Below are 20653 nucleotides of genomic sequence, written 5' to 3'. Positions count from 1 at the left end.
ACAGAGCAGAACTGCCCAGGCATCCCTCACTGGATATCAAACAAGCGTGGGCAGAGAATCTTGTCTGTGCTCCTTACAGCTCTGCTCCTTACTCAGACCCTCTGCAGAATTGCTGCAGAGAGCCAAGGAGAAGAGGTGTTCATGCCTGTTAGTGCAAGAAGCAGCTCCTGAACAGAGGTGTCACAGATTTGGATGCAAATCTCCATCCTGGTGCATTCACTCACCACAGTCCAGGTTCACCTTCCACTGTGGCTCAGCTGTGGCTGTGACATGATGGTAAGGGGGACTGCCCAAGGCTGGGGCAGCCCCATCCTTGGGGCTGTGACCGGTCCCTGTCATCTGCACACTGCTGCAGAGCTCAGGGCACCTCGACAATATCACCACTTGGGAAGACAGCTCACCCTCAGATACAAAACCCTCTAGAAGCCAAGGACTCATTCAGCCCAACACACTTCACCTAATAAAATACAAGCACCAGCTATAGGCCTTTTTGAGATGCGAATGTAGCTACATCCAGTTGGCAAGGGCAACTTGAAAATGTGTGTTGCTGCTGGTGATGCCATCTGAAGAATATCAGCTGTTGAGGTCAGGCTGGGGAGGGTATTTATTCTGGGAAATGGAGTTAGAAACCTAATCCTGATTTTGGGTTTCCCATCCACCCAGACTCAGTAACCAAGGCATGCACATGTTCTGCTACCAGCAGCAAAAATGAAGGCTAGATAAGAAATTAATTGGAGAGAAGAAAAGAACAAATAGCAACAAAAGGCTCCATCACTTGGCGTAGGCTGGGAGTAAACCAGGCTGCTGAAAAAGCATGATTTCCAATATACTGCATCACACAGGAGACTTTTCGAGGATGGCAAAAGCTTTACACTGAGGCCTGCAACCACTGCATACCAGTATAGTGTTAACTCACAGCGTGCTGGTACCAACACTGCTATACACTGTGCCTGCACAAGAATCTCAGCTTTCTGCTGGAAGTCAGTTCTCCAAACAGCAAACCAACAGAACTGCACTTCTTGAAGATCTATGTCTCAGTCGCATGCGGATTCTTTGCCATCCAGTAAGGCAGTAAGGGTTACATTCAAACATCAGCCTTGTTTTCTCTCTTCTCCTGCTCTATGGACTTTTTTCGGAAAATCAGTAGAAAACTATAAGTCTATAGAGAATCATAGAATCACAGGATGACCTGGGTTGAAAAGGACCACAATGCTCATCTCGTTTCAACCCCCTGCTATGTGCAGGGTGACCAACCAGCAGACCAGGCTGCCCAGAGCCACTTCCAACCTGGCCTTGTATGCCTCCAGGGATGGGGCATCCACGACCTCCTTGGGCAACCAAAGAATTAAAAAATGGCTGAGGTGGGAGCAGTAACCAGACATGGAGAAGGATTCATATGAGCTTAATTTTCTCTAGAAAACCAGGCTAAAAATGGCAAGAGATTACACTATGTGGCAATGGGGAAATGCTAGAAAACAGGAAATGAGTGCACCTAAGGAGCTCAGGAGCCAGAAGAAATCTGGTATCTTCTCAGCCTCTTATGGAAACCTCATTACCTTTGAGCAATGCCGGTGGTTTAGGAAAGACAGAAATCCCTTCAGGTGATTTCTGTACATGTGGACTCAATGATGCTACAACCATAATGCCTCGCTTTCCCCTTTAAAATCATCACTGAGTCACAGCCAAAATCCAGATCAAATAAACTTCCTTCGAAAAGAGGAGGAATTTGAAGAGTTGGTCAGGAAGGAACTCATTTCCTTGAAAAATCTCAAGAAAGGAAAACATTTCACCATTTTTTTTTTCATCTTAGAAATTGCTGAGGTTTTGGATTAATCATTTCCCCCCCTTCCCCCAAAAAAGCGACTCTATTTTCAGAGCAATTTTCATCTTGAGAGAAAATCCTTTCCTCTTTGAAACTAGGTCAGCTTGAGTCATTGACACAATCCAGGGAGAACTGGGCATAGCAGGGGTAGTCCAAAGACAACAGCTAAAACCCTTGGCTGATTTCAGTTGTGCCCCTGAATAGTAATTACAAAATGTCATCTTTCCTGGAAATTTTTTTTGCTAGAAAACCAAAATCTGAAGGTTTTTAATCGAAGCAAGAAAAAGGCAAAAACTTTGGAAATGTCAAGAGCTGGACTAGCCCTTGGTTAGGATAGAGTAAGTATGATTTTCCACTCTCAGCTGCAGACAAAGGTGAACCTTGTGAAACTCTAATAAATAGGAATAACCAGAGATGGAGAAGGAGCAGACTTTGTTCCCAGGTCACGGTGAGGCTCCACGCAATGGGTGGCTCTCCCTAATGACAGCCTCATGGGGAGATAGCAGATGGGTGCGTCCCCTGCATGCACCACCCAGCACTGAGTCAGAAGATGACATCTGTGGAGTGCAAGCGCATTAAAGCCATTCCTGGAGTCATGTCGGGTCTCTTTGACTTCAGCAAGTCCCACCTGGAGGAGAAACAGCCTCTCTTTTCTTCAAGGCGTGCTTGGTGATGGCAAGTTTCTCTCAGCAGGGATGTTCTCTAGAAGGATGTGTCTTGGAAACTACTCAAGATTGGCTCAGAGAAGACAATGCAAGCTTAGTGAGCACCTTTTGGTGAATGAAAGGGTTCTCGTTTTGGCACCAATGGAGAAAAGGCAAGAGACTAGATTGCTTCCTAAAAGAGGTGCTCTAATTTCACAGCATCACTAAATTCAAGGCTGAAGTTGTGAAGGGGAGCCTTCTGAAGAGTCCTTATGTGTGGGTCTATAAAATAATAAGATCACCTTCACAGCAGTAACCCATGCAGTTTGACATGGCCAGATGTCCAAGACATAAGAAACCCCAACACTCAAAATAGCTGCTCATTTTTGAAGGTATGGGCAATGGTCTTTGCCCGCCTCCTTCCCCCAGGGGCATAAATGGGAGGAAGGGCCCCTTCCCATGCATGGGCTCTCATGAGAAGGCCACAGCATCTCTAAGGCCCTCACTGAGACAAGGCCGCCTTTCCTAGTGCTCTGAGCCCACAGTAACAGGAGCCATCTCCATAGGCCTATGTCCTTCTTATATTGTGGCACTCAAATCTACACCCAGTTTGGGGCATGCTTGCTGATTGCTTCGTTTGCCCTTTGTTATAAACAACAGGGCTTAAGGCATGGCAGACTGGAGGCTCCCCATGAGAAACAGCAATGTGTTTTCTTGGCTGCTGTGTTGGGGCTGGAGCTCTAAATCCTGGCATTATGAGATCCCCTGACACTTATTCATTCCCTCACCTTGTATTAGCAGCCGGGAAAGGAAACGTTTATTCAGGCAGCAAATTGCCCGAACGGCTCCCAGAGGGACCTGAACAATGGACTGGAAGGAAAGGCTCCCCCAGTTGCACTCAGGGCAACAATTTCCGTTTTGTGGTGCAGGAGCCACTGCCCGATAATGGAGATTTATGGGCCCATCCGGTGACTTCTATAATGGCCTTTCTGCTAGGAGGTCCTCCACGAAAGATTTAGTCCCCCTCTCAAAGCCAAGTATGGAGCAGGGTTGAGGAAAGGATAACATTTGCCAGTTGGGCTAGGAAGGAAACAGCCCTGTGGTTGGAACAGCCTCCCTTGCCACGTGTGCTAGAAAGTCTCGTGTTCCTCCTCAAAGGCTCAGCTCCTGAAGTGACTTTGCCCAACCCTTATCTTAGATTATATCGGTCTTGTGATCATTTGGGCCTTTTTTTATGGGTTGGATCCCTAAACATCGTGTTGGCTAATGCTAACGGCTTTCTATTTAATGCTTGATCAAACCCTGCCCCTAGTCCATGAAGGAGCTGCTCACATGAGGGCAGATCATAGAACCATGCTGAATGAGCCAGCTTGTGGAGTGGGTGGGTTTGGTCCTGGCCCCGTCCCAGTCACCAGCTTACAACAGATCTTTTTCACCTCACACCTACTGTTTATGAAAGCTGCAAGGTCCCCAGGGCAGGAAATGTCACTTGCCTGTTGCACAAGTCTCCTAATCTTGGGCGAGGCCTTGAGCATGCTAATGGCAGAAATACTTTTCACAATGGGATGTTTAGTCCCTAAGGAGCTGAGAGCAACTCCTTAAGTGGGGCAGTGAGGGCTACTGGGGAAAAAGCATTCATGGATATGGCCCCTAGTCATTGGGAGTGGTTCTTTACATCCACCACCAGGTCCACAGAGAGCAACCAGTGAGGACAATGCAAGGCTGGAGGAGAAAACAGATCTGAGACGGCAGGCAGCCCACACCTACAGGCACTATTCCCAGCATGGCTGGGGCATGACAGCATCTTCCACCACAGAGGAGAACATGGACTGCTTGAAATCTGAGTACTTCCGCCTTCCCAGGCAAGACAATCAGATGCCCTCACACAACCAAGGAGATCAAGGGGAGGTTGCCCAAGGCTTGAGTCTGAAGGGAGCTTGAACATCCCCCACTGGCTCCTTCGCCCATCTCTCCCAACCCCAGCTCTGCCGGTGTACCCATCCCTGGACCCGGACCTTCTGACTCTGAGGCAGGGCTTTTCTTTAACAACCTTAAATTTTGCATCCTTGGAGAAATCATCTTCAGCAGTTGAACCCAAAGGATCAGTACTCAAAGGAATAAAACAGTACGAGCACCTCTGATGGAGAGATTTTGACTCCTCCGGAGCCAACAGCCAGTTTATAAGTTTTTGTTCCCAAACCAGCCTCTAGAAGGAGACAAAGAGCCCTCCTTGCACACGTTTAGGTCAGACCTGCATGAGAAACAGCAACAAGGTCGTCTCCTTGCTTCTGCCCTCCAGCCCCTTCCTGCCCTCAACCCCTCTCTATTTGCTGGGGAGAAAGAGGCTTCCATTAATATAGCACTGGAGTTTTGTTTACAGCTGGAGGGATATTTAATATCAACATTTCTCCCCGCAGAAGTGTCTTCTCAAGCCAGTGAAGCAACTCAGCAAAAGAGAAGCTGTCCTTCAAACACAGCCAGGCACTTAGAGGCTCTAAACAGAGCCTGAGAGCAGTTTTCCCCGCAGAGAAGCGGTTTCCTAAAACAATTTGTTATGATAAGAGGTGAGAGCCACGTTTCTGTGTATACAGAATCCCAAATGGACTCTCGGGGGCACTGGCAGCTGAGGCACAGGACATTGGGCCCTCGGACACATGGACACTCTGGGCTCTGAGAAGGTCCCAAGCCACCAGCACCTTCTGATCCAAGGGGCAGCCACAACAGCATGGTAGAGGGAAATGGGATTTACCATTCCTGTCCAGGATAATTTGTCCTAAATCCTAAGACAGTTTCCATCAAAACAGTGAGAGTATGGAAGTCCTTGCTACAGTTTTACCCTTTTGGGGTCCTTTTAAACAGTGTTTTGCTGCAGCTGTTGGAGCTGAAAGTCACATCTCTTAAATGAGTCTCCCATGAACTGCATGATTCCAGGAGCTGAAGCTTTGTGTGCTAAAGAAAACCACCAGATCACAGCTGTTAAAACTGCATCTTGTTCCAGTACTGTGTCTGAGCAGGGCTAGACTGGGAAGGAAAACAGAGCAGCAGAAAACAAGGAGAGAGGCAAAAGCAGAAGGAATAGGGAATGACTGTAAATAAAAGAGCCCACATTTACACCCGAAAGAGACCTGCAGCCAAGAGAAAGCTGTCAGTGAGTCTTTCCCTTTTCTATGGGGGCATCATCAGCTTGGCATGCAGATGGGGAACAGAAAGCCCTTGTGCTTTATCAGCTAGTGGAGCTGAGCATGTTTCTGTAAAAACAGATTCTGCCCATTGGCTTTTTCTCCCCCTTCCCATTCTCTGTCTGACTCCCTTCTGACAGGTTTGGGGCAAGATTTGCCCACTTACCCACTATTTTACAGACTAATGGGACCCAGATACGTGGTTGGCAGGGGGACTGCAGGATACTGCCTGCCTAAGAGTACCCATCAGTGAGCCAGCTGCTGCTGGGAGTGCAGTTCCCCACTCACTTGTGATCTGGGTTAACAGCTGACATCACCTGTGTGGTTGCTGATCTGCAGGGAATGGAGAAGGGAGAGAATGCCTCAGACGAAGCAGTATTCCCCCTGCAAACCCAAAGACCCCACTCTATTGTGTAGGAAGCTTTCGACCTACAATCTGGCTGAGCCACATGCCACTTTTGTAAAGGCAAAATGTGTTTCCCCTTTGCCTTGTGAAACACCAGAGCGAGACTGTTCCTGCACAACTGTTCCCAGGCCAAATGTTTCACATCAAGGCAAAGGGAACATCGTGTCCCTCCCCTGCAAAGCTCCCCGCTCTGCCTGCAGTGAGCCAAGGTCTATGGCACAGAGCTTTGCCAACAGCCAAGCATATCCCTTTCCTTCGTGGATATGTTTTCCCCAGCTTGAAGGACAGTAGAGGTAGAAGCAGCCAAAGGACCAGCTGAAATCATGTGCTAGAGGGACATGAGGGGAAGGTTGGTCAAATCCTGTGCCTGAAGTTGGGTTCAGCCTTGGCTTTGCAATAAGCTTCCCTTGGGCAAGTCATCTCCTTGTGACATTGTTCTTCCCTTTGAGAAGTAATAAAGGCTCTTCAATACCCCACTGTGTGTCTACTGCAAGGGAGTGTGGAGAACAACCAAAGCACTGCTCCAGGAATGTCTCAGCATATGGTTTTGGAAAGAAGCAAGAGGTAGTACTGGGGTCTGTCCAAGCTGGCTTCTTGGAAAAGCTCTCCAGTGTCACCAGGTCCCAAACCCTGAAGCCTAAATATCATACCAGAACTGCATGGGACACACACACACTGAAGTACCATGGCCCAAAGCCAAAAGACACACGGCCTGCTGTCCAGGAGAAAGATATGCAGGCAGTCCTGAGGATGTGGGGTCCTGTGTCTGCACATGGGCTGGAGGTCCAGCAAGCACTCTTTGTGCTACATTAGAGTAAGGCTGTCCTTCTCCCATGTCCACTGGGAAGATCCCTCATATATAGATACTAGTGCACATACTCATGCAGGAGAAAGGCTATTTTGATGACAGACAGACTGGGCACATGTTAGATCACAGCCACCTCAGCACCCTACTTGGGCACAACCCCATATAACAAGGGTAATAAGCAGACCCCTTTGTTCCCCCTACCCATCCCTACCTGCTTACTTCTGCCCCATCAGTGGCTGCTGGCACCACCAGGCACAAACCTATCCATCACGTCCTGCAAAAAGCTTATCCCAAAAGAGTGCAGCAAAAGCTGTTGTTGCTCAGAGAACTTGCTGGCCACCCCTTCGATGACAACTTGTTCTGATGGCAAAGACATTCACAAGTGAGCTCCAAGGTCTGCTTTCTTTTGCTGGGACGCAGACCTGATCCCACCCACCAAGGTGACCTCCCCTTTCTTCATCCTACTTACAATTCTTACACTTGTAAATATCTGGGGCTCTTCTGATAAACAGGAGATTCCTCTGCTTATCGACTGTCCAAATATTTTTTAACAAATCTCAGATTAGCATGGAGAGCTCATGGATGGGATCTGTTTGGCAGCAGGGACCTGGAAATGGTCTTTCTCTCAGTAGACAAAGGAAAATCAGCCAGTGCTTTCCTCCTTGAAATACATCCCATCTCCAAATAAGAGCCTTAGCAGAGGCTCTACTTTGCTGACTGCAGGGGAAAGGATGATGGTGGAAAAAATGTAGAGCACCAGAGCCAAGGAAAACTTTGGATTTCCAGTGCCTCTGGTTCATCTTCCAGCGTGACACAGCCTTCATGTGCTTTTGGGCTGCTGGAGCCCAAGAGATTGAGCTGAAAGTCCTTAAACCACTGGAACCCAATGCTCTGTGGTCATGCATCTACTGCAGCATCTGTTTGATGGTAGCCATCTATCTGTCTATAGAAGCGACCAAAGTGGACTAAAGCCAGAGCCAGTTCTGGGCCCAGGAAACTGATGCTATTTAGGGTCCCCAAAAACAGAAGTATCAGGGAGAAGTTATTTGGGTATATGCTGGCAACAGGAAAACTCTTCTCAATAGTAGGAGAAGACACAAGGGACAAGTGAGTGAAGGTGGTGGCCCTCCTTTGGGCAGGTTGTGCTGGACATCTCCAGGCATCCCTTGCAGCCTGCAGTTCTGCCATGCTGCCACTCCAGATTGTGGAGATCAACGGTGCAGATCAGACAGCGGTTGGACTAGATGATCTGAATGGTCTTTTCCAACCTTAATGATTCTACGATTCTATGAAGGATATTTATCTGAGTCAATCTTGCTCGTAGGAATAAAATTAGTTGTATTATTATTGTGTGCATATTATATATGCATGCTTGTGTGTATGCACATGCAAGCATGCATAGACATATCTATTCATATAGATATACTATATCCTAAAGAATGCTGCTTTAGCAAGCAGGAAGCATTGCTAATCAGTTCTCCTTTCTTTTGTTATTAGAATTATTTTTCTATGGCTATTCAGAACATAACTATATGTAGTATTAGATATATATACTATATATACACAAATATAATGCACACACATCTATAAATGCATATCTTATATACTACAAAATAGGTATATACCATGTATAGTAATAGACGAACTACGGAGGCTATATATTGCTTAACATGTCAGAGCCCCATGACAGTGTTAAATGTGACGTTTGTGTGCACATTGAGGCCCCCGCCCCATACTTTTAGCTCTCTCATTTGGACTTTGGGGCTCGGAGCTCATAGTACCACCACACTGAGCTGGGGCTATAGGACCCCTATGGGAAGACAGCCGGGCAGAAGCAGAGCCTTTGTCTATGGCTCCTGGCGTTATGCAGGGTGGTGGAGCTGTCTGACCCCCGTCCCTTCCCTTCTCCTGTTTGATGCCTCATTCTGGATGGGAAGGCAGCTCAGAGCCGAGCGGGGCCATGGACAGAGTGATAAAGTATCTGCAGAGGTCAGCTCAGCGTTCAGAAAGTGCAGCCCAGGCAGGTACCCAACTTATCAGGGCAACATGCAACTTGCAGTTTTTTCTAGCCCAATTGATTGGACTTTTTATCTAAAATAACAGGCATTATAAGATAGGCGAAAGTTGAGATAAGGAACAAAATGGAGCAGTCTTGAATCAGATCAGCTTGGGGACAGGTTCAAACTCCCACACCTGTCCCGGAGGAATCAATGAAAGTTTCTTGGCGTCGTCCACTCGTTTTGAAATGCTGCTCGAGTGGAGTGAACTTTGAGACCACGGCGTTTATTCTGTGATTATAATTAACCCGCTCACTCGTTATTGATCGCACGTGAAGGGAGCTGACAGAGTCTGACGGGGTGTTGGAAATAGAAATGGCTGCGGAGGGGGCGAGGGGCATGCAGCCTGCCCGTCCTCTGGGAGGGGACAAAAGGAAGGACTGAATGTAGGAAACCCATGCAGAAAAACCTCAGTTGTGCCCAGAATACAGGGCACGAGGGTACCCTGGGCAGCCCGACCTGGTGCCTAATTCAGTGGTTGGCAGCCCTGCCTGTGGCAAGGGGTTAGAACTGGATGATCCTTGACGTCCCTTCCAACCCAAGCCATTCTATCTATGATTCTATGATCCTCCCAGCCCAGGAGACGACGAGGAGAAGACACCCCCCAAGCAGCTGCAGCACCCAGCATGTCCCAGCTCAGCAGCCTTCCCAGCAGCCAGCCCTGTGGCCAGCAAGCCCTCCCCAAACCCATCGCAGACACCCGGAGCCGAATGGGTCATTCGGAGGAGCCCTGATGGCTGGGGCTCACTTCCTCGCTGCTCTTATTTACAGCTCCAGCACACTGAGTCCTGAATGTTAAATGACGGTGGCTCCTTGGCTTGCAAACCCCAACAGCTTGGCTTGCAAACTAATAGGATTTTAAACAATATATGCATTTTTGTTTCTTCTGGTGTGAGAGCACACAGGAATTGAGGTTTCCCAGCTTTTCTGTTACCCCCAAATCTGCCCCTTTCCCTTCTTGCCAAGCAGAGCCTCACACATAATCACAGAATACTGGAATCATTTGGGCTGGAAGGGACCTTTAAAGGCCATCTGGTCCAACTCCCTGCAATGAACAGAGACACCTACAGCCGGATAATAATAACATGGCTCCAGAAGATGGAGGCAGGATTCCTCCTGAGATGCTCCCAGCAGACACCCACCTCATCCCCAGGGATTAGGAGACATTTCCAGACAGGGCTTTTGTGATCCCAGAGTCAGAAGCAGCCGGTACCAGGAGGGGAGAGCTCAGCCCCACGCACCCCTGCTCCAGCTGCCCCTTCCTCACCGATGGAGAACTCGCTTTCCCTGGCTTTCCATGAATTCTTTTTTCCCCTCCTTCACAAACAAGCTGAATTTCCGATTCCCTCCCAAGGCTGTGGAGCCCAGCTGGCTCTGATAAGGGGCTCGCCAGCTTTACAGGTCGCGAAAAAAAATAAAAATAAACCAGCAAACCCCTTCGTGCTGCACCATGCAAACCCTGCGGCCACTTTCCAGAAAGGAAAAAGAAAGTGCTGCTGGTTTATGGGGAGAAAAGCTGCAGGTCCCCGAGTCATTTGCAGGGGACTGCTCCCCTGCACCAGATCCCGGCCTCTTTTGCTTTCAGATGGGGATGCTCTCAGCTCAGAGCAGGCAAGGTGTTGTGGTGGTGTTTCGTTTTGTTTTGTTTTCAATTTTTAAAGTGTTTGCATTCCAGATGCAAATCCAAAAGGAAGCGCGGTGCCCGTGATGAGCGCAGCACACCTCCTGAGAGCGGGCTGAGAATACTTGGAGGGAACCAGTGGGGAAGCTGAGGCACGGGGCAGCGCACAGGGGCTGAGCACTGGGGCAGGGTGCTCGGCTCACAGCACTTTCCTTATTTCAGCAGCAGAAAAACACAGTTTTGCCTGTCCTGAGTCCTACAGGGGCTATGGGTGCCCACAGCTGCCAAAGAGAATTAACCAAAACCATCACCGTGCAGGAAAACCACCAGGAAAAAGAAATATCACTAAGCGCATCTTGGCAAAAACAAAACAAAACAAAACAAAACAAAAAATCAGTTTTCACTTCCAGTTGGTGCTGCCCCAGACTTGTCTTTAATACCCAGGCGCTGCCAACAGCAGAAGGAAGGCTGAGCCGTTTCAGCGCCGGTGACGGGGTCAGATCCCTGCTAGGCTCAGGAATCTCTGCCCGGGGGAGATGTCCCAACTCCTGCTTGTGCACAGAGAAAGAAATCCCAGCTGAGTGCATGGTTTGGCTTTGCTCGGGCACGCGGGAAATGCTGCAAACACAGCCCAGCTGCCGGGACCTCTCCTCCGCTCTGTGTTTTCCCAAAGCAAAACCCCCAAAACCTGAACAACCCCATGGAAAAACCCCATTCCTGCAACCACCTCACAGGAGACCTTACAAAGCACGCACAGCACAGGGATTTCCAAAAGAGCCCTCCATTCGCTCGTCCCCCATTGCAAGAGGCAATGACGGTGGAATTATTTTCAGCCGCTGTCACGCACATGTGAGCACCCGCGTCTGAGAGCCTCACTGCTCAGGAATGGCAGATAATTGGCTTTAATTTGTCATTACGGATGTATTTACAGCTCGGACCGGTCACCGTGACCGATCATGTGAGGACGGCTCGTGGAAGGTTGGAGGGGTTTAATATTTCGCCGTGCCGCAGGATGATAATAGGCAGCTCAAGGCAACGTTGGCCCAACGGTTTGATTTTTCCGTCACCCCCCCAAACGAGCAAACCCCCCTCCAACGTTATGTTGAAATTGGATTGTGTTATTTGGCGTCATTTGGGATGCAGAAGCACGTTCTCTCCTATTTCCCCGCTTATTTAAGCGGCGTTTCGCAGCCACGCGCGAAAGGCAGATTTACACCTTCCTGCCAGACAGCCCGAAGGCAGCGGGAGCTCAGGACCGATCTGATTTGCGGGGGGAACAGCTGAATATTCCCCATCCTCTGCATAACAACACACATCCCTCGTGCCCAGCGAGCCATCCTGATACAACTCGGCCTTCAGGTTTCGGCAGCGCGGCCGCACTGCAAACTTCGGCATGTTTGCCTCTGCCCCCAGCAGCCCCACGAGCCCCATCTCTGCACCCCTTTTTGGTAAGCAAATGATACAAAAGGGCTTATAGATGTGGAAAGGAATTTGGGGACAAAAAGTCCAAAAAAAGAGGTCTGCTTGCAGCCCTTTTCCCAATCCGCTCAAAGCTCGGCGGGTCTCAAGGAGCAAAAATTTCAATCCAGAGCCCTTCGCCAATGAGAAAGCATCAAAAGTTTGGAGTTTTCTACTTTAACAATGCTCTTAACTCTTGGTTTTGTGTGTGTGCCTGCTGAAAAATGCGTTTTTTTCACATCCCTGTTCTCACAGCCCCAACACTGCCGACCTCCAGGCATGGATCCCTGCTCATCTTGCAGTGCTCCTGCTGCTTTTTCACCTGGCATGGGATTTATTTGCTGGTCCATGCATTGCTGCAAGGGGAAGATTTTTCCAGGCCAATGTTTTCAAGCTCCCTAAATATCGCAAGCATTGGGTTTTCCCATTCAAAAAAGCAAAAAAAAAAAAAAAAAAGAAAGAAAGGGAAATTTCTCCATTTGAGATAAGCGAGGAGCACCTCTGCCAGCCGAGCCAAGGTTCCTCCATCATCAAGAGAGCACAGAAGCAACAGGATTGGGTCCAATTCCCTCTGCTAAACACCCTGTGATAAACCCTCCTCTATTTCCAAAGATTTCACATTTTTTCCCCCAAAACTGATGGAAATAAGTGTGGGGAGAGGGAATGACAGGCTGTGCTCTGAAGAAAGAAATCACTGCTTTTGTTACAGGGATAAAGACACGCGTGGAAGTTCGTATTCAGAGGAGAAAAAAATCACGAATCCTGGTTTGATAAAGTGTTGGACTCGGAGCCATTTCCCATTGCCTTCAATTCCACTGCTTTGCAAATATATATACATAAATACATATACAAAATCTATAGTACGTGATCTTATATGTAGCATTTTCTGCTCTATGCAACATGCCTGTTTGTACTGAGTAATTAAAGCGCCGTTTCCAATGATGGATCTACATCATTAATCTATTGTTGCCACTTTATTTGCAGTTTTAAATATGTTGTTTGGGGATGAGTAGGGGGTAAAGAAATGAATAGCATGCTCAAATCCTGCATCGCTATCCCTTAATTCTGTGGGTTCTGCCCCAAGTCCCAGACTGTGCTCTATGGCCACGGTGACAATTGTGGAGGGCTGTGATTGATCCATTTGCTCTCGGCGGTAATTTTTTGCAAAGGGGAAAGGAGTTGAGGGAGAAAGCATCGCGGGATGCCTTCCTCACCCCAAAGCCAAAGTGTTCAGAGCCGTGGAGCCGTGCCTTTGAGCAAAACCCGAGCCTCATTTTTCCCACTGCTGCCCCGGGGCATCTGCGGGTAGGGCAGGGGGTGTTGTGAAGGCGATGAGTCACTGGAAACGCCAGCCTGGAGATGCTACCAGGCAAAGCTCTTCACATCCCTATGGGAAAGCGTTAAGATCTGGTTCCCAATCTCCCAACAGCACCAAAAAAAAAAAAAGCATTTTCCAGCTGAGCGCAGCGTCTGCTCAGGGCTTTGATCTTTGCAGTGCCTGGTCGGGGACTTGGCAAAAGATGGAACGAAATGCAAAGGGCCAGCAGCTGCCCTTCGTGTGGTTCTGATGCCATGATTCAACAAATCTACGAGTCTATGATTCTGTGGCTCTATGAGTCAATGATTCTATGATTGTATGATCCTATGATTCTACAGTTCTATGCTCCTATGATTCTACAACTCTACAATTCAACAATTCAATGATTCTACCATTCTACAATTCTTTGATTCTACAATTCTATGATCCCATGATTCTACAGAATGCCCCATGCCCTGCCATGCTCCCAGGCACAGCAGCAAAATTCAGCCTCCTCTGGACGCTGGAGCAAAAAGTGAAGAAAAATCAAAAGAACAGTGAAAAAAAAAAGAAAAGCAGCAGCAAACAAATGAAAATCCCTCCTATTTTGCTTCCGTTTTTCTTCTGTTTTGCAGAAGTTTGCACCGACTGCAGTGAAAGAAATGCAATCAAATCGCAATGGAATTGCAGTGGGATGGGGAAGCAGCGTCTGTCCGCCGTCCCTGTGGTGCAAATTGCCTCAATCCACACTCGTCTCCGCCTGGCTGGGGGAAAGGGTGAGCTGCCCTTCTGCACTGGTTTTGGGGTGGATTTCAGGTTTTTTGGGGCAGCTGGGAGCAGCAGGAGAGGCTCCTGGAGGGGTACTGCCCATGTCCCATCCCCGCACCTACAGCAAGTTCACGGCCTCGAGCTGCCAGCTCTGATCCTCCCTGTGGGGTAATGAAGTGCTCCCCAAACATACCTCCAGAAGCCCAAGTGGGGCATCGTGAACACGCAATATTATGTTTTTCCCTATATTTATTTACGCTTCCCAGACTGCTGTTTTATAGCACAAAGCTGCCATGGCACCCCAAATCCTTCCTATTAGGCAAAAGCAAGAAAGCATTTCTTTTAATATTGTTTTCTGTCACCTTTGAGTACAGTTTCACTGAGCTTTTCCTGCAGCACTGTTTATCAGTGAGAAATAAATGCCGTTCCCAATTGCATAGACTGCATTTCTGAGTCTGCAATTCCAGCTATGTCTGCATGCACTTGATCTTCGTTAGTAATAATAATAATTAATATGATGGTATTGACAGACTGCTCTGCAATTAGCGCTGTCCAAAGATGGCATTTTCCACTAAGCAAAATTGCCGGAGGAAAATGAAAGTGCTGCAAGGACCGCTCGGTTTAACAGAGCCTTGCGCCAAGGGTTACGTTTCCACCCAGAGACTGCGCAGAGAAAGAAAATATCCTAAGGAAAGGCCAAGGAAGGAGCTTGGGCTCCACCGTGCCCTGAGCTGCCCACCAAGGAGCTGCCTTCCACACCATCCCCATTTCTGTCCGTATGTTGGGCAGCTTCATCCCATCGGCGCGGTGCTACGTGAGAGCCCGGCACAAAGCACGGGGAGGCCGCAGCCGCAGGGCAACGGCACCGAGCTGTGCTCAGCACGGGGCTTGGAACCCCCAAATCACCTGAAAGCTGCCCAGCATTTCTGCAACTACAAGTCTTCGTGTTGGTCATTTCATTTTCTTAAGTGGTTTTTATGGCTAAGAACTCATCTGCGACCACCGCGTAAAGGCGGTATATTTTTTTCCCCATGGGAAGAGATGCCACGGTAGTCAAATAGAAATGTATAAATGATCCAATACAACAGCTCCTGGATTTCCTTCACATTCACCATCGCACAGCTTCCCAAAATCCCTTCCTCAATGGCCTTTATCCTTGTAGGTGCTCTGTTCCCCATTTTAAACAGTCTCCTAATGTTCGAGTGAATGCAAAAGGCATTGGCAAGGCCAAGCCTTCGCCGACGCCTGACTTTCACTTTGATAACACCTAAAAATAATGCAAAAGACTGAGAAAATCCCACGGGACAAGATGGGAAATGTGCTCTCTAAAACGCAGCTTAAAAAGTGCAATCCTGAAATTTATCGGCCGACGAATGCGAGCCGTTCGCCTTTCGTTTTGTTAACTCCAAAGCCAACAGCGATACCTCCACGAAGGGACCGTGGGCAACAGAAAGAGATTTATGAGGGCAGCCCCTCGGCCCCACTCTTCTCCCCATTTCTCCTTTCACTCTATCCAAAACACAACAGCAATATGTTAAGCCTTGTGGGGCAATTTCTTTGGTTTTAGGATAGGGCTGCTCATGGAAATTCAGGTGTCGGCCGCAGATGGGGATCGGCTCAAGGGATCCCGGACGGGATTTTGGCAATGGGAACTCTAAAATCTAATTCTGGGGCACTCAGCTGTGCTGAGCCACCCGGGACACCCCAAAAAAGCCAAACCAGGTGCAAGCGGCTGTAAGAATGAAAGTGGATGTGTTTCTTCATCTCTACCACGTTTTCCCAGTCTCTAACCGACCCTCCCAAAAACTACAAAGAGGACACAGCACAAAGCAGCCCAAGGGCGAGAGCTGAGATTCACATACTGAACTTCTCTCATGCATTCAGTCCCTAAATTTCCCCCTTCTGCACCAAAACCAAGCCCGGGAAAGGGCTGCCTATGTGCTCCTGCGGACTGCAATGGGATGGCCCCAAAATGCCCACGCAGCTATTTGCAGAGCAAACCCTTCCACCGGAGCTCGGCACGTGATTTCTGGCCGCTCCAGGCCTACCTCCATTTAACTTCTGCATTTTTTCCTTTGGAACCGTGTCCCTTGAGGACTTTTTGCAACGGCTGCATTGTGTCCATCACGGCGCAACCCATGGGGAACCCCAAAATTTTGCATCTCCGACGGAGATGCATTCAAAACCCTCCAGAGAGAAGGATGAGCGGATAAAGATTTGGGGAGCACACAGAGTGAAACCCTCCCTTCTCCCTTCTCCCTTCTCCCTTCTCCCTTCTCCCTTCTCCCTTCTCCCTTCTCCCTTCTCCCTTCTCCCTTCTCCCTTCTCCCTTCTCCCTTCTCCCTTCTCCCACCCCATCCCTGCCTCGGGGCGTTGCGCTCACCGATGTTGGCATGCCGGGCGGCTGCGGGTGTCCCTCTGCTCTGCAGGTTGTGCAGCATGGGGCTGTCGAAGGGCGAAGAAGTCCAAGTGGTGGCCATTTCAGGGCTCACGTACGCCGGGTAAGGGCTGGAGTAGGAGCTGCCGAAGCCCCGGCTGTATTGCTCCCTCCCGTTAGCAGAAAGGCTCAGGGAGCTGCTGTAAGCCGCCGCGGCATCCCGCGATGAGGTGGAGGGGATGGGAGTGCTGGTGGAGAAGGAGAAGCGAGGTGACACGGGCGGGTGGGAAGATCCGGGGTTGTATGCGGCGCTTTCGGCTCCAGGTTGAGTCCAGATGGAGTGGCTGGAGACGGGGCTGGCTTGCTGGGAAGAGCCGCTGCTGGGCAGGTAGGGCAGGCTGGGGAGCATGGAGGGGACCCTGGTGGTGGGCACGTAGACGGGGGACGCGGCAGCGGCGCCGTGCATGAAGCCACCTGCCCCTTCGTAGGACGGGGGGCCGGGGTTCGCCGCCATGGCTAAGCTCTGGTACATCTCGCAGCGGGGCCCCCCAAACCCCAGATGGGTCTCCGAGCGCAATCCAGAGCGATGGGGAGCGGACGAACGACCCCGATTCCCTTCTCCAGCGCTGGAGGCAGATGGAGCAGTGTCGCGTGGGTCCAACCTCGCGGCCCTGACCGAACTGTGGCCAGCGATGGGATTTTGTCCTTCACCCCCCCTCCCCACCACCCACCTTCCCCACCTTCAGCAGGTCCCCAGCCAGCAGTCCCGGTCCCTTTAGCTCCTGCTTGGCCTTAGCTTCTACCACCGGGCTCCATCCATCGGCTCCCCCCCCCCTCAACAGTGGGGCCGGGCTGCTTAAAACCCTCGGGCAGTCTCCTCCCCGTCCAACCTCCCCCCCCCCCCCCCGGCCCGTCCTACACCAGCACCGGGCGATGGGAAGGGGATGCAGGAACCCACCTCGGGGAGGGGTGGGGGGGGGGATAAGGAGGTTAGAGCAGGGCCTAGGGCTGGGGGGGGGGGGGTTGATGGAGAATTCGGGGAAGGGGGGAGCAGCCGGGAAAGGTGAGAGACAGAGAAGCCCTGGAGCAAAACCTTTGTCCCGCAGGTAGGGCCGGTGCTTTAAGCTGCTAATGGCCCCCCCCCCGGAGCTGGTGTTTGATGTGGGGAGGCTGAGAACTGCAGGGAGGGGTGTGGGGGGGAGCGGTAGGGGAATTAAATTAAGCTTTTGCTTGGCCTCCAGCTGCCTGACCCCACGTGTGTCCGTGTCACCCCACAGCCATGAGTGGGGGCTGAACGGTGCCTCCGCTTCAGTGGGGAGCAGCCCCCTGCCCAATTCCCCCTCCCGCGGGGTTGTAATGCTCTTTTCACATGTGGGGGACCCACTGGGGACACGGGGTTGGGCTGTAGGATGGAGCGGGCGCTGCGTTCTGGCCCTTTGGTTTTGGGGGCAGAAAGCTCAGTTTCAGGGCTCACCACTCACTGCTCGCAAAGGCGAAACCCCACCAAATGCCGCTGGAAGGGGAGCGAAGCAAAATGAGCTGCTGTTTTCTACGCAGGGGATGGATCCTAGAAAACCCAAGGCCGGTTGGGGTGGAGAACTACGTCCGGAGAACCAACTCTTGGAACTGATTTGAGTTGAACCAACAGATCCCCCAGGTTGAACCCCTCCGCCGGGCTGAATTTAGCAGCAGGAGAGATAACCGGGAGATAAGGGCTGATACCCGGCAGGACAGCGGGAGAGCGGCCGAGGGAAGGGGGAGAAGCTGGAAGACGAGTCCTGCAGTGCTTCAGGAGCGGGTAAGGATGGCAGCGGGGTGGGGGAAAAAGGGGGTGTAGGGGGGCTCTGCTTCATCCCAAAATGCAGAGGGCGGATGGGATGGTGTGTTGCCGGCTTAGCATGAGCCCGGTTCCCATGGGGGTCTCCAAAGAGGATCAGGATCCCACAGAGGGGTGGGAAAAGGAGTGAATTCCCGTCCTGTCAGCAATAATAACGATAATAATTATAGTAATAATAATAATTGGACCCGAACAAAAATTGAGTCCGAAGAAACAATAGGAGGAAGTTATTGGGGGAGGCCAAGAGGAAGGGGCTCAACGAGCGGGAGGAGAGGGGATGGGGAATGAGACCCACCTTGGTGCTGGGGGCAGGAGGTGGTGGGGAGTCCGGGGGGGTCCCCTCACTGTGTGGGGCACCCCGTGTTGCGTGGGGCACCCCTCGTTCTCAGGGAGGCAGAGGGCTAAGGGATGCCGGGCTCCTGCTGCGCCGATGGGGTGTGGAGGGGTAATGGGGTTTTGTCCGTGTTCCCCCTACCCCCAAAAACCCCAAACTTTTCCCCGCTCCCCAGTGTGGCCCAGCTCCCCAGTCCCACTCGCTGAGTGGTTTGCCCACGTCACGTGGAAGTGGGCGGCGATGAGAGGAAAGAGGTGGTGGTGTTGGAAGGGTGTGTGTGTGTGTGTGTGAAGGGGGGGCGGGGGGGGGGGAGTTGGTATCTCTTGCACCATCAGCCGGGCGCCAGGTTTCATTGCCATGCCAAAAAGAAAGGGGTGGAAAAAAGAATAAAATCATGAAATCAAAGCATGGGCATGAGCGCACGGCCAGGCAAAGTCCAACCTCTCCGTGCACCCAAATGGTGCCCACCTCGCGGAGGGGATAAGGTGGGGGTGGAGGGCACACAGCACCTCAATCTGTTTTGGGATGACCCTTTGGGTCAGTCAAGGGAATTTCTCCAAGCTGCTGCTCCAGTGGTCCCCGTGTCTGGTAGAGGACACTGGATCTAAAGCTTTAATGGGAGAATGCCGGGCAGCCCAACGGAGGGGATCCCGGCGGGGTCTGGGGATCTCTGCTCCCTGAGAATGAAACTCACACCCTGAATATTCCCTATCACCCACACCCGTGAGTTCCCAGACATATGCAGCACAGAGCCCTGGGTTTGTGATGCATCTGTGGGGAGGGCTCCGACGTACCCCTAAACACTGGGCTCTGAGCAGGGAGAAGCAGAGATCTGGGTGAAGGCAGAGGATGTGGGGGCTCGGAAAGAGGGAATTAGAAATCTCTGTCTCAAAGAGATTTCTTCTCTTCAGGTCCAGGGAGCAAAGGGGGAAAAAATAAAAGAGGGGAAAAAGTGATTTATGGGAATTGTGTCCCAGCTCTGGAGCGGCTCCAAGGGCCCCCCCAGCCCCATTGAACCCAAGGTGGGGACTCCAAAGCAGCTGGAAATATGGCTGGGAGAGATCGAGGCAGGCAGAGCAGGAACACAGTTATGGGCACCTATTGAGGTAATAGAACTAATAGCCATAGACAGAGGGGCAGCGCAGGCAAATAGAAGCAACAGCGACGCTTTGTGCGGTGCAAAGATGTATACTTTGGGGTTGGTTGGGTTTTTTTTGTTTTGTTTTGTTTTTGTTTTGTTTTGTTTTGTTTTGTTTTCACGTGAGGGAATGAATTGGAATGTTTCCATTGAGGTTATATACACCTAAATGCAAACAGGGCATGCAGATGGGGCTTAAAAGCTGTTGGACACTGAGAGGAACGCGTGTGGTGTATAAACACGGAGACACACTCCTGCCTAAATACACAGCGTGATTTCTGCCCTGCTGTGTGCCTGGGGGTAAAAGTGTGTGTGTGTGCTGGGGGGGGTAAGGGGGGCTATCGGTGTGCCGAGAAAGGAGACAGAATTGAATGCGTCGATGTGTCCTTCTTTCTTTCCTCCCCAAAGCAGCCGCGTGCCCAGATGTGCCTGGTTTGGATCCCCGTTTCCCTCTTTTCTACCGAATTTCCCGTACCAAAGAAGCCCTGTGCTGAGTTTCTAGCGCGCATCACCTCTTTCTTTCCTTTTCTTTTTAAGAAACAGAAGAATTTCGATGGAGAGCGGTTACAGCTCTGCGAGCAGCACCGCCAGGAGCAGAGATCTCAAGGATCCCCTTTGGCTTTGGCTTTCCGAATGACAACAAAACAGAGCCACGGAAAGCAGAACACGGACCCACGTCCCCGTGCGGGCAAAGCCCCGCAGCGCCGAGCATCGAAAACGCTGCGGGGGCGAAGGAGCGGACGGGAGGGGGGGGGTGGGGGAAACTGAGCTCCTGTCGTACCCCGAAAACATTCGTATATCTTCACCGTTATAACTAAAAACGAAAGCAGAAGTCGGGAATGCGGCGGAGCGCGGGGAAAGTCAATCGATCGATTAGCGAAGAAATCAATAAACGAAGGAGTAAATC

The 20653-nt window shown here is 50.6% G+C and overlaps 1 protein-coding gene and 1 non-coding gene across 12 annotated transcripts in view; one reads left to right on the top strand and one right to left on the bottom strand.

Annotated features, from left to right (window-relative positions):
• Nucleotides 1–18825, bottom strand: part of GATA4 (GATA binding protein 4) — a 27741-nt gene extending 8916 nt beyond the window's left edge. For 2 of the 6 annotated variants that reach the window (XM_046938577.1, NM_001397479.1), the window contains exons 1-2: nucleotides 18570–18825; nucleotides 16444–16685 (exon numbers count right to left, since the gene is read on the bottom strand). In XM_046938577.1, the coding sequence (XP_046794533.1) occupies nucleotides 16444–16540 (97 nt within the window). In that variant the 5' untranslated portion in view covers nucleotides 16541–16685; nucleotides 18570–18825. Of the gene's footprint in view, nucleotides 1–16443; nucleotides 17273–18569 lie in introns of those variants that run through there. The other 4 variants (XM_046938576.1, XM_046938578.1, NM_001397478.1 and 1 more) reach the window with 2 other exon arrangements.
• On the top strand, nucleotides 11642–20653 carry LOC100858393. Of its 6 annotated transcripts, XR_006938774.1 has the most exons (4): nucleotides 11642–11985; nucleotides 13928–16825; nucleotides 17995–18235; nucleotides 20284–20653. It is a non-coding gene; the product is annotated as an uncharacterized LOC100858393 (transcript). The 6 variants fall into 6 exon arrangements; XR_006938776.1 differs by lacking the exons at nucleotides 11642–11985; nucleotides 13928–16825 and adding an exon at nucleotides 17355–17426 and having other exon boundaries at nucleotides 18086–18235; XR_001466212.3 differs by lacking the exons at nucleotides 11642–11985; nucleotides 13928–16825 and adding an exon at nucleotides 17355–17426.

The sequence above is a fragment of the Gallus gallus genome, chromosome 3, assembly GCF_016699485.2.
Source record: "Gallus gallus isolate bGalGal1 chromosome 3, bGalGal1.mat.broiler.GRCg7b, whole genome shotgun sequence".
NCBI classification, from domain to species: Eukaryota; Metazoa; Chordata; class Aves; order Galliformes; family Phasianidae; genus Gallus; species Gallus gallus.
This window is presented reverse-complemented; position numbering and strand designations above follow the sequence as displayed.